Source organism: Oncorhynchus mykiss, chromosome 18 (assembly GCF_013265735.2).
Source record: "Oncorhynchus mykiss isolate Arlee chromosome 18, USDA_OmykA_1.1, whole genome shotgun sequence".
In the NCBI taxonomy this organism is placed as follows: domain Eukaryota; kingdom Metazoa; phylum Chordata; class Actinopteri; order Salmoniformes; family Salmonidae; genus Oncorhynchus; species Oncorhynchus mykiss.
Window position 1 is genome coordinate 11181775 of NC_048582.1, and position 14277 is coordinate 11196051.

At 43.6% G+C, this 14277-nt stretch overlaps 1 protein-coding gene and 1 long non-coding RNA gene across 2 annotated transcripts in view; one reads left to right on the forward strand and one right to left on the reverse strand.

Moving 5' to 3' along the window:
• Positions 1-7510, forward strand: part of LOC110514120 (protein unc-80 homolog) — a 95699-nt gene extending 88189 nt beyond the window's left edge. Inside the window, exon 65 of the mRNA XM_036951795.1 lies at positions 1210-7510. Within this exon, the coding sequence (XP_036807690.1) occupies positions 1210-1746 (537 nt within the window). The 3' untranslated portion in view covers positions 1747-7510. The remainder of the gene's footprint in view (positions 1-1209) is intronic.
• On the reverse strand, positions 7018-12999 carry LOC118941093. Its single transcript, XR_005037370.1, has 2 exons — positions 12473-12999; positions 7018-12298 (listed from the first exon to the last, which is right to left on the reverse strand). It is a non-coding gene; the product is annotated as an uncharacterized LOC118941093 (long non-coding RNA).
• Positions 13000-14277: the final 1278 nt, after the last annotated feature.

A 14277-nucleotide genomic window follows, 5' to 3' on the forward strand; every position in this document is an offset into this window, starting at 1 on the left:
TTGTAAAGACCACCTGAAATGTCTTCCTGTTTTGGTGGGATGGAGTTTTGGCCTGCCTGTTGACAACAATAAGAAAGAGTTCCAAACCAATAACAGCTAGTTTTCAGTTTTCCCCTCCCCACTCAGACCGCTCCCAGGCAGTCCTAGCAAAATTCTTGCTCTAGAAATGTCTCTTTGCTGAGAAGCTATTTTTGTTACGTTTTGACCATTTTAATTGAAAACATTCACAGCAAGGTTCTTAATTTTTACCCAGAAATGATTTGATATTGAGATAAAAAGGGCTGCAATGGACCTTTAACATGGCTTCTCATGGAGACAACATGCTACTCCAGGAAGTGATAAGTTAACTCAGTGCTGCCCACTCTCATTGATGAACTCCAGTAGAAGGCCGAACAGGGCATGCTGCCATTAGCAACTCAATTATCCTTAGAACTTCTTCTATGTGCGATTTTGAAAGAATCGGTTAAGAGCACATACATCTGGTATATTAGAAACAATTATTGGTACCATGACTGTCTTCTAAACCATTTTTTATTTACATGAAGATTGACCACGAAGATCGCAATTTTTCCATTCCTTTTTAATGGGGGATCCTGTTTTCTGCTAACAGTGCCTTGAACTTCCGTGGCTTCAATGAGAGGGGGCATTTGTTCTGCCCTGGTGGGAAAGCATGGGAAAGGGCCGTAGCCATAGCAATTTAAGACCCTCCACTCCTCGAGGTAGACAATCTGCAGGTGAAAGCATATAAATATAATGCATGGGTTGGACATGGTGAGATTGTAGACTTTTTCAACTAGCTAGCTACTTCACACACTGACAATTACTTTGGTATTACTGTGTGTAGCTACGTTTGCTAGCTAGCTACCTAGCATAGACTGTAAAAAGCCCAGCGAGAGATCATTGCGCTATAGGTTTTCTAGTCGGCTTGAGGTGCAAGATTTCCACAACAATTTTCACATGTTGCTACCAACTTTATTATAACGACAAAATTACACATTTCTTCACTCAAAATGTTTTGATCCCATATTAGTGTTTAACCCTATAAATCATATTAATTCGTGATTTTGAGAGGATTATTCATTTAAGTCATCGCTCATTCCAGAAGAGACAGAGAGAGATGGGAATGAATGTGAGTTCTCTATATTTAACAGCATGGACTAAGTAAGTCTTTGAAATATCACTCTTCTCCCACTTGTTTCCTGGTTCTAGTTATCGATGGAGAGCAAGGAGAAACGAGAACAGTGGGGCCTCCGCAGCAGCCTCTCTCCTCGGCCCTCCATCTCCCGCGCCTCCACCCCCACCCCACCCTCCTCCTGCTCTCCTCTCCCTCCTCCACCTCTCCCCATCTCCCGCGCCTCCACCCCCACCCCACCCTCCTCATGCTCTCCTCTCCCTCCTCCACCTCTCCCCATCTCTCGCACCTGTTCTCCCCTCCCCCCTCTGCCGATCCTGGGGATCCGACCCCCCGCTCCCCCCACCCACCTCTTCCATCCTGGTCCGTCCTCCCATCAGACCCCCGAGAGCCCCGAGGACGAGGACACGACTGCCCTGCTGGGGAGGAACGCAGACACCCTCCTCCACATTTCAGAGGACAATGGGGGCACAGAGAACCCCCTGCTCGCCCCCCTGCTCTCCCCCCGCCGCTTGCCCGCCCTGGCCCCACACCACTCCCCCGCCCTGCCCCCCCGCCGCTCCCCCCTCCCCATCTCCCCAGTCGACCTGGACCTGGATGAGTCCCACGTCTGAGAAGCGTCCCTGTAACGTTTCAGTAACGTTTTGTTAACATTTCAGTAACAAAACTCGTAACGTAACGTTATAACTAGGGCCAGGAGTTTTTCCCTGACTGAACTTGCGTGACCGCACTAGGAAAAAGTCCTGGCCCTAGTTACAAGGCTCTAAACTACAGACGTAGGCTATAACTAGGGCCCAGAGTTTTGACCCTTTAGGTTAAATCACATGGTCCGGCTGGGGAAACTCCTGGCCCTAGTTATGACCCTGGCAGGGTAGCTTCTCTATGTCGGTCCCCTTCTATATCTTTGGAGTCTGTGTTTAGACATTGAGCTGCCTGATAACTCTGTATCCTTCTAGCTAACGGAGGTCAGAGGGCGCTTGAAAAATGAGGAACCTGTTGGAATACTCTGAAAATAAAAATGCATCCTCCCTTCCTTGATCTAATCTGACATAAAATGTCTGGTGAAATCAGTGCAGTAGAATCCTTGCTCTCACCTATCCAATCACGTTAGATTAGTGATTACCTCAAGAAAAGGGAGGAAAGATGCATCTTTAGAGTATTAGAACATGGCCAAGGACCAATACCTGTTAAGTGTTCTCCTCTTGCCCACTCCCCTGCCCCTCTCTCCCCTTCTCTCTCTACTCTCTTCTGTCCTGTTAGAGCTCCAAGATGAAATCCATACTTCACTATGTCTACAGTACCAGTGACAGTACATCCTCACCTCTGACATTTGAACCCATCTCATACCAAAGTATTCAAATCAAATGCAGAATCAACATGCCTTCTTCACACGTCAGGGTGGATTCATCCATGGAGTCCCAACAGGTGATCAAGTGGGACTGTTACTGTTGCTAGGTAGATCACATTCTATTTGTTGTGGTCTATTGAAAAGAGAAGGGAGAGTGTTTCCAGCCATTGGCTGCTACAAACAGACATCTGTTTACCTTTTGGTTGACCTTGTCACCTCCCAAGAACTGTTTACAGTGAAGCTGCTGAAGGGTAAACTGTTGACTAGAGAAATTAAATGTATATTAGCTATGATATTATATAATATTATGAAATGTATTATATTTAATCCTGAAGACTATTTTAAAGAAAGATTTAAATATATAATTGTCAAAGTATTGCAGAGAGGCATAGTATGTTTGTCATTAGGATAATATATTAGTGGCCTCCCAGGTGGCCACACTGCGGTCTAGGGCACTGCATCGCAGTGAGGTGTCACTACAGACCCGGGTTCGATCCCAGGCTGTGTCACAACCGGCCGTGACCAGGAGTCCCATAGGGCGGTGCACAATTGGCCCAGCGTGGTCTGGGTTAGGGGAGGGTTTGGCAGGGGGGGCTTTACTTGGCTCATTGTGCTCTAGTGACTCCTTGTGGCGGGCCGGGCACCTGCAGGCTGACATTAGAAGTCAGTTAAACGGTGTTTCCTCTGACACATTGGTGCATCTGGCCTCCGGGTTAAGTGGGTGGGTGTTAAGGAGCGTGGTTTGGCTGTTTGTTTCAGAGGACGCATGACTCAACCTTTGCCTTTTTTTGGTGAAAAAAAGGGGGGAAAACCAGAATGTTTATTTATTAATAGATGGATAGATTGACATAATTATTTATAAAATATTTATCCTCTTTCTAGGTTTGATTTATTGACAATTGACACACTGGGTGGTTGTTATTTTCCTGTGGAAGTTGAGTCTGTTAGATGAGAAGAGGTTCTTTATGGAGGTTGAGTCTGTTAGATGACAAGAGGTTCTTTATGGAGGTTGAGTCTGTTAGATGAGAAGAGGCTCTTTATGGAGGTTGAGTCTCTTAGATGAGAAGAGGCTCTTTATGGAGGTTGAGTCTGTTAGATGAGAAGAGGCTCTTTATGGAGGTTGAGTCTGTTAGATGAGAAGAGGCTCTTTATGGAGGTTGAGTCTCTTAGATGAGAAGAGGCTCTATATGGAGGTTGAGTCTGTTAGATGAGAAGAGGTTCTTTATGGAGGTTGAGTCTGTTAGATGAGAAGAGGCTCTTTATGGAGGTTGAGTCTGTTAGATGAGAAGAGGTTCTTTATGGAGGTTGAGTCTGTTAGATGAGAAGAGGCTCTTTATGGAGGTTGAGTCTGTTAGATGAGAAGAGGCTCTTTATGGAGGTTGAGTCTGTTAGATGAGAAGAGGCTCTTTATGGAGGTTGAGTCTGTTAGATGAGAAGAGGCTCTTTATGGAGGTTGAGTCTGTTAGATGAGAAGAGGCTCTTTATGGAGGTTGAGTCTGTTAGATGAGAAGAGGTTCTTTATGGAGGTTGAGTCTGTTAGATGAGAAGAGTCCAAAGCGCTATAAGTGGGGCAGGTCATATTTGGAAGACAATCCTAACATCAACTGAAGTACAATTAGGGTCTCCATATAACTGAGGTTCAGCATTGTAGCACGCTTGAAATGTGAAGGTAATTTCAGATTGAGCCGACATAAGTAGCGTTTGCTGTGAATGCAGTCTCCACTAACGCGGGAAACCTTTGCATTTAAATGTCAGACAGGCTACAACACAGAACTTCTGCGATACGGATTGAGTCCAGCCCTTAGTCGTGCATTCATGTCAATGGGAAACTAAGTGGACATCTTGTCAAAGTTAGGTTTCGCCCCTTCGAGGGTAAAGGTCTTGTTTTAGTATGATGAATGTAAAACTATCATACCATACCACAACTAACAGCTCACTGGGCACATACGTCACTTCAACGGTTAAAAGTTGGGTAAAAATAAGTTGATTCAACGTCATCACAGTGATTATTTTGGTTGAAATGACGTGGAAACAATGTTGATACAACCAGTTTTGGCCCAGTGGACGGATGTTGTTTTATGTGTAACCAAATCCAGGTTCTGTTTTGAATAGCCTCCAAAGTAATAGTGACCTTCTGTTGTACTGAAAGCATCATGCATAAAGAATAGGTAACTGGTTATGGGCAACGTGGTATTATTAGTATGTCCCAGTAATGTCAGAGAGTTTATAATGATGCTTTTTATTGTTGTGTTTTCAATGTCTTGAAGAAAGGTTTCTAGTACTCAAAACATTATGGCAACAAGATCCCTGATTCTTAGTTGTAGCAGTTAGGATACCTCCTTGTTCAACTTATGCCTTAAACTAGAGAACTGGGAGGACCCCTCCAGCTCCTTGATAATGGTCTGTTCCCTGACTGAGGTCCCCTTATGTGCCATGGGGCTTGGTACAGTCCAAACCTGAGATGGGTGTGCTGCAGTCTACCATCTTCTGGTTAATGTTGGTTTTGCACCAGATCAGTGAAAAGAGGATGTTTTTTACACAGTTTAGTTCATAACTACATTAGGAACAACTTCCTAATATTGAGTTGCACACCCTTTTCCCCCTCAAAACAGCTTCAATTGGTTGAGGCACGGACACTGAAAGTTGTGGAAAGTGTTCCACAGGGGTGCTGGCCCATGTTGACTCCAATGCTTCCCACAGTTGTGTCAAGTTGGCTGGATGTCCTTTGGGTGATGTACCATTCTTGATACACATGGGAAACTGTTGGGCGTGGAAAAACCCAGAAACATTGCAGTTCTTGACACAAACCGGTACGCCTGGCACCTAATACCATATCCCCTTGAAAGGCACTTAAATCATTAGTCTTGCCTATTTACCCTCTGAATGGCACACATACACAATCTGTGTCTCAATTGTCTCAAGGCTTAAAAATAATTCTTTAACCTGTCTCCTCCCCTTCATCTACACTGACTGAAGTGGATTTATGAGGGATCATAGCTTTCACCTGGATTCACCTGGTCAGAGCAGGTGTTCCTAATGGTTTGTACACACAGTTATATGTAAAAGGAAGAACTGGGCTTTTCCTGAATATCTTCTACCATTTCCCCGTGTTTGACGGCGTCAGTGCAGAAGCGTTAGTAGTGATATGAATAGGTGCCATAATGCACATATGACTATTGCACTGTGAGTCAGTCTCATAGCTGTGTCTGCTTCTGTGTGTGATCTAAATGTACTGCTGTGTAGTTCCCACAGAGGCTGGTTATCAGATCTATAGTGCCCATATCGTTAGAGGGGTTATCAGATCTATAGTGCCCATATCGTTAGAGGGGTTATCAGATCTATAGTGCTCATATCGTTGGAGGGGTTATCAGATCTATAGTGCTCATATCGTTAGAGGGGTTATCAGATCTATAGTGCACATATCGTTAGAGGGGTTATCAGATCTATAGTGCCCATATCGTTAGAGGGGTTATCAGATCTATAGTGCCCATATCGTTAGAGGGGTTATCAGATCTATAGTGCTCATATCGTTGGAGGGGTTATCAGATCTATAGTGCTCATATTGTTAGAGGGGTTATCAGATCTATAGTGCACATATCGTTAGAGGGGTTATCAGATCTATAGTGCCCATATCATTCTAGAACCCACGGGGGATAATACAAAAGTCTATTATACTGTATAAGCCAATTATACTGTAGGCGACATCTTCTGGTGTCCCTGTGGACATGTGTTGTCTTGTCAGTGCTAACGGTCAGTGTCTGTCCGTGTGTGTAGTGCCAATGCTCTCTGCTGCTGAGCTGTCCTTGTGCAGATGCTTTCTGGGAGGTTGGCATGGAGACTTATTCATCAAACGTGCCATACATTCCAAAGTCATCTGCATTCTGCAGTTTGTCCCATGTAATGCACTGTTGAAGTGCTCTACTTCAAACTGGAACTGTTTTGGGTGAGCGATCTATTTAGGATTGCAAAATGTCGAACTTTTCCAAAATAACCAGGTTTTACAGAAATCTTGGTTGGAGGATCCCGGATTTCTTGTCTATTACTTTCTGATTCCTTGACTCTTCCAACTAGTATATCAGGAGTTTGAGGAAAGTTACCAGAATCTGGAGACCTGAGTTCTATTGCATTGTCAATTACAATTTGTAGTACCGGTAAGCACACTGTATTGCTTTAAACATAATCAGAAAATGATATTTTTAGATGATTGCCAACTCATAGCTAACGCGTGCGTAACATTCTGTGGACAACTTGTTAATTGATGATGTTTGTCGCAATGAAATATGTTTCTAGTTTGTTTAGTTTAGTTCTATTTCTTACATGTTATGGAGGATAGCTGGATCTGTGTTGTTCTGGCTCTGGGAATAACCTTTCCATAAACTAGGAAGTTTACCTCAAAGTCCACATGCTAGGGGCGGCAAGTAGCCTAGTGGTTAGAGCGTTGGACAAGAAAAAGCTGACAAGGTAAAAATCTGTCGTTCTGCCCCTGAACAGGCAGTTAACCCACTGTTCCTAGGCCGTCATTGAAAATAAGAATTTGTTCTTAACTGACTTGCCTAGTTAAATAAAGATAAAATGCTGTATGGTGGAGCTGTGAGATATTCAGAAGTGTGTGTGTCAAATGCAGGGGCCCCCAGGGGTGGTTAGCAGTGGAGGCTGGTGGGAGGAGCTATAGGAAGACAGGCTCATTGTAATGGCTGGAATGGAAGCCTGCCCTCCTATAGCTCCTCCCACCAGACTCCTCAGGTGGAAAGTGGAAGTGACACATTATGGCCTAGATACATATATTATATTTTGATATTTTATTTCTCCAGATATATATTAACATCAGCAGTTGTTCATATTCAATCATGGTTCCATCAACATGTATTTTTTCCTCTGTGTGACTCTGAAATATATCCTATTATATACTTAAGATATTTATTTCAAATGATTGTCTTGTCCTGTGTTCTCAATCTATTCTAAAATATAGCTATATCAAAGTATTTATGAGATATTTAAAGAATAAATGGATATTGTTGTATACAATGTTATTTATTTTCCCTCCCTAATTGTTTCCTCTTGTAATATCTTGAACTGTCACTAACTGACAACTAAATGTCAGTTTAGAGGGCATTTACTGTGGTTCAGATAAAACTACCACACAATCACCCACAGATGGCAGTAGAAAGGATACTCTGAACCAATTTCCTGTTTGGAGTTGATTAAAGGAAGGGCCTGGCTCTCTTTGGTTAAAGACTTCAACAGTGTCGGTCAGGTCAGAAGCTGGAGAAGGTAAGCTCATATAGAGTCAGTGAACTAAGCAGACCAGACCCAGCTGCTAATGCATTGGTGCCTATGGGAGAGCCACCCCTTAAGCAGACTGGAACTGTGACCATTTTTTCCACCATATCTGATAAGCTTCCTGTGTTGAGGTACACAGACCATACCTGTCCACTAACTCTCAACTCTTACTCACGTCTTCTTCAAACACTATCAGGTTATACTGTATATACTGTAGACCCTAGAGGGCTCTTCAACTCTGGTCCTGGAGGTCCCAAACACTTGTTTTTGTTTCCACCTGGTAATGAATTACACTCACCTGGTTAGGGGCGGACTGGGACCAGACATTGTCTCTGACATTTGTAACACCATTTTTTCCTCGATACCAGCACACCGACTCTTTTTAGCCTTGATGCCCCCATTATTAACCAAATAATGATCATTTTGCAGAAAAAAAAGGTTAGACAGGCTCACTGGGCTAAAAATGGACCAACCCATATGGCATTTGTCTGAAATGCCAGATGGCCAGTCCGCTCCTGCAACTGATGTCCCAGGTCTGAAACAGTCGCTGATTAGAAGGAAAGCATGAAAACCAGAAGTGTTTCGGCCCTCCAGGACCAGAGTTGAACAGCCCAGAGCCCTAAACAAAGAGTTGAACAGCCCAGGGCCCTAAACAAAGAGTTGAACAGCCCAGGGCCCTAAACAAAGAGTTGAACAGCCCAGGGCCCTAAACAAAGAGTTGAACAGCCCAGGGCCCTAAACAAAGAGTTGAACAGCCCAGGGCCCTAAACAAAGAGTTGAACAGCCCAGGGCCCTAAACAAAGAGTTGAACAGCCCAGGGCCCTAAACAAAGAGTTGAACAGCCCAGGGCCCTAAACAAAGAGTTGAACAGCCCAGGGCCCTAAACAAAGAGTTGAACAGCCCAGGGCCCTAACAAAGCGAGTGTGGGCTTTTCAGTAGTCTGGCTAACTGGTTTCATAACATAGCCCTCAACCTGCTGTCTACATATACCCTCATATTGGGTTTACCTCAACCTACTGTCTCCATATACCCTCATAGTGGGTTTACCTCAACCTGCTGTCTACATATACCCTCATATTGGGTTTACCTCAACCTACTATCTCCATATACCCTCATAGTGGGTTTACCTCAACCTACTATCTCCATATACCCTCATAGTGGGTTTACCTCAACCTGCTGTCTACATATACCCTCATATTGGGTTTACCTCAACCTACTGTCTCCATATACCCTCATAGTGGGTTTACCTCAACCTACTGTCTCCATATACCCTCATAGTGGGTATACCTCAACCTACTATCTCCATATACCCTCATAGTGGGTATACCTCAACCTACTATCTCCATATACCATCATAATGGGTCAACCTCAACCTGCTGTCTCTATATACCATCATAGTGGGTTTACCTCAACCTACTATCTCCATATACCATCATAGTGGGTTTACCTCAACCTACTATCTCCATATACCCTCATAGTGGGTTTACCTCAACCTACTGTCTCCATATACCCTCATAGTGGGTATACCTCAACCTACTATCTCCATATACCATCATAATGGGTCAACCTCAACCTACTGTCTCCATATACCCTCATAGTGGGTATACCTCAACCTACTATCTCCATATACCATCATAATGGGTCAACCTCAACCTGCTGTCTCTATATACCATCATAGTGGGTTTACCTCAACCTACTATCTCCATATACCATCATAGTGGGTTTACCTCAACCTACTATCTCCATATACCATCATAATGGGTCAACCTCAACCTGCTGTCTCTATATACCATCATAGTGGGTTTACCTCAACCTACTATCTCCATATACCATCATAGTGGGTTTACCTCAACCTACTGTCTCCATATACCCTCATAGTGGGTATACCTCAACCTACTATCTCCATATACCATCATAGTGGGTTTACCTCAACCTACTATCTCCATATACCATCATAGTGGGTTTACCTCAACCTACTGTCTCCATATACCCTCATAGTGGGTATAACTCAACCTACTATCTCTATATACCATCATAGTGGGTTTACCTCAACCTACTATCTCCATATACCATCATAGTGGGTTTACCTCAACCTACTGTCTCCATATACCATCATAGTGGGTTTACCTCAACCTACTGTCTCCATATACCCTCATAGTGGGTATACCTCAACCTACTATCTCCATATACCATCATAGTGGGTTTACCTCAACCTACTGTCTCCATATACCCTCATAGTGGGTTTACCTCAACCTACTGTCTCCATATACCCTCATAGTGGGTATACCTCAACCTACTATCTCCATATACCATCATAGTGGGTTTACCTCAACCTACTGTCTCCATATACCCTCATAGTGGGTTTACCTCAACCTACTGTCTCCATATACCCTCATAGTGGGTATACCTCAACCTACTATCTCCATATACCATCATAGTGGGTTTACCTCAACCTACTGTCTCCATATACCCTCATAGTGGGTTTACCTCAACCTACTGTCTCCATATACCATCATAGTGGGTTTACCTCAACCTACTGTCTCCATATACCCTCATAGTGGGTTTACCTCAACCTACTGTCTCCATATACCATCATAGTGGGTTTACCTCAACCTACTGTCTCCATATACCCTCATAGTGGGTTTACCTCAACCTACTGTCTCCATATACCCTCACAACATCATACTGGACCAACAGAAAATGTGTGGTAGCCTGAGGAACCGTAGCTGTAGGATTATATGGTAGAAGACAACATTTTTATTAAAACCATAAAGCTGAATATACAATGCAGTATGACTGTTATCTCAGTTCAACTTGGATAAGAATGTACACGATCAAATCTGACCTTAAATCACATTATTACTGCGAGTCACAATATAGAAATAGGATGTTTAGTAAGTTAATATTTTGGCTTCAACCAACAAACACCAGGTTAGTGTTCACTGTTGTTAATATATTTAAATAGATGGACACATCAAAGTATATAATATTCTTATATACATGTACCTTGACATTTTCTGAAATAATATCTTATTCAATATTCACATACCAGACATTATGATATCATGTGCTTTAAGCAGAGAAAAGGCCAGAAGTCCTTTGACAGTTGATTCCGTTTCTATTCCAGTTCAGTTCATAGAGGTAAACCAAGGTCACAGCAGCATACTGATAACTGACGCTGCTTACTTAGCGAGTACCGCTTCCTCCTGATCGGGCTCACACGGACGCTCGAACCCAGGACATCTGCTTGGCTAGCACACGTGACCGCCCTCCCGAAGCGTCTTACCAGTCGGCGCCATTGAAGCGTTAACAATTCGGCTGCACAAGTGGTGACACTTCAGGCTGAGGAGTAAGTTTCCCACATCCCCCATGTGCTACACTCTCACCATACACCCTTTATCCTGCTGATACTACACGTTCTCTCACCATACACCCTTTATCCTGCTGATACTACACACACGTTCTCTTAGTAAACACCCTTTATCCTACTGATACTACACACACGTTCTCTTAGTAAACAACATTTATCCTGCTGATACTACACGTTCTCTTAATAAACACCCTTTATCCTGCTGATACTACACACACGTTCTCTTAGTAAACACCCTTTATCCTGCTGATACTACACGTTCTCTTAGTAAACAACCTTTATCCTGCTGATACTACACACACACGTTCTCTTAGTAAACAACCTTTATCCTGCTGATACTACACACACGTTCTCTTAGTAAACACCCTTTATCCTGCTGATACTACACGTTCTCTTAGTAAACACCCTTTATCCTGCTGATACTACACACACGTTCTCTTAGTAAACACCCTTTATCGTGCTGATACTACACACACACGTTCTCTTAGTAAACAACCTTTATCCTGCTGATACTACACACACGTTCTCTTAGTAAACAACCTTTATCCTGCTGATACTACACACACGTTCTCTTAGTAAACACCCTTTATCCTGCTGATACTACACGTTCTCTTAATAAACACCATTTATCCTGCTGATACTACACGTTCTCTTAGTAAACACCCTTTATCCTGCTGATACTACACGTTCTCTTAATAAACACCCTTTATCCTGCTGATACTACACACACGTTCTCTTAATAAACACCCTTTATCCTGCTGATACTACACACACGTTCTCTTAGTAAACACCCTTTATCCTGCTGATACTACACGTTCTCTTAATAAACACCCTTTATCCTGCTGATACTACACACACGTTCTCTTAATAAACACCCTTTATCCTGCTGATACTACACACACGTTCTCTTAGTAAACACCCTTTATCCTGCTGATACTACACGTTCTCTTAGTAAACAACCTTTATCCTGCTGATACTACACGTTCTCTTAGTAAACACCCTTTATCCTGCTGATACTACACGTTCTCTTAGTAAACACCCTTTATCCTGCTGATACTACACACACGTTCTCTTAATAAACAACCTTTATCCTGCTGATACTACACACACGTTCTCTTAGTAAACACCCTTTATCCTGCTGATACTACACGTTCTCTTAGTAAACAACCTTTATCCTGCTGATACTACACGTTCTCTTAGTAAACACCCTTTATCCTGCTGATACTACACACACACGTTCTCTTAGTAAACACCCTTTATCCTGCTGATACTACACACACGTTCTCTTAATAAACAACCTTTATCCTGCTGATACTACACACACGTTCTCTTAGTAAACAACCTTTATCCTGCTGATACTACACACACACGTTCTCTTAGTAAACAACCTTTATCCTGCTGATACTACACGTTCTCTTAGTAAACAACCTTTATCCTGCTGATACTACACACACGTTCTCTTAGTAAACACCCTTTATCCTGCTGATACTACACACACGTTCTCTTAATAAACAACCTTTATCCTGCTGATACTACACACACGTTCTCTTAGTAAACAACCTTTATCCTGCTGATACTACACGTTCTCTTAATAAACCAACACAAGGGAATATGTTTGTGCCTTATATCTCATTATAAAATATAGTCCCGGACTGCATCTCATGTCTTGAAAGGCTTCCTTACCTCCCCACTTTATCTGGAGCGCAGCCAGTATTGGACTGACTACTGAGACTCAGCCAGTATTGGGTGAGTACTGAGACTCAGCCAGTATTGGACTGAGTACTGAGACGCAGCCAGTATTGGACTGAGTACTGAGACTCAGCCAGTATTGGACTGAGTACTGAGATGCAGCCAGTATTGGACTGAGTACTGAGACTCAGCCAGTATTGGACTGAGTACTGAGATGCAGCCAGTATTGGACTGAGTACTGAGACTCAGCCAGTATTGGACTGAGTACTGAGATGCAGCCAGTATTGGACTGAGTACTGAGACTCAGCCAGTATTGGACTGAGTACTGAGACTCAGCCAGTATTGGACTGAGTACTGAGACTCAGCCAGTATTGGACTGAGTACTGAGACTCAGCCAGTATTGGACTGAGTACTGAGACTCAGCCAGTATTGGACTGAGTACTGAGACTCAGCCAGTATTGGACTGAGTACTGAGACTCAGCCAGTATTGGACTGAGTACTGAGACTCAGCCAGTATTGGACTGAGTACTGAGACTCAGCCAGTATTGGACTGAGTACTGAGACTCAACCAGTATTGGACTGAGTACTGAGACGCAGCCAGTATTGGACTGAGTACTGAGATGCAGCCAGTATTGGACTGAGTACTGAGACTCAGCCAGTATTGGACTGAGTACTGAGATGCAGCCAGTATTGGACTGAGTACTGAGACTCAGCCAGTATTGGACTGAGTACTGAGATGCAGCCAGTATTGGACTGAGTACTGAGACTCAGCCAGTATTGGACTGAGTACTGAGACACAGCCAGTATTGGACTGAGTACTGAGACTCAGCCAGTATTGGACTGAGTACTGAGACGCAGCCAGTATTGGACTGAGTACTGAGACTCAGCCAGTATTGGACTGAGTACTGAGACTCAGCCAGTATTGGACTGAGTACTGAGATGCAGCCAGTATTGGACTGAGTACTGAGATGCAGCCAGTATTGGACTGAGTACTGAGACTCAGCCAGTATTGGACTGAGTACTGAGACGCAGCCAGTATTGGACTGAGTACTGAGACGCAGCCAGTATTGGACTGAGATGCAGCCAGTATTGGACTGAGTACTGAGACGCAGCCAGTATTGGACTGAGTACTGAGATGCAGCCAGTATTGGACTGAGTACTGAGACACAGCCAGTAATGGACTGAGTACTGAGATGCAGCCAGTATTGGACTGAGTACTGAGATGCAGCCAGTATTGGACTGAGTACTGAGACACAGCCAGTATTGGACTGAGTACTGAGACGCAGCCAGTATTGGACTGAGTACTGAGATGCAGCCAGTATTGGACTGAGTACTGAGATGCAGCCAGTATTGGACTGAGTACTGAGACGCAGCCAGTATTGGACTGAGTACTGAGATGCAGCCAGTATTGGACTGAGTACTGAGATGCAGCCAGTATTGGACTGAGTACTGAGATGC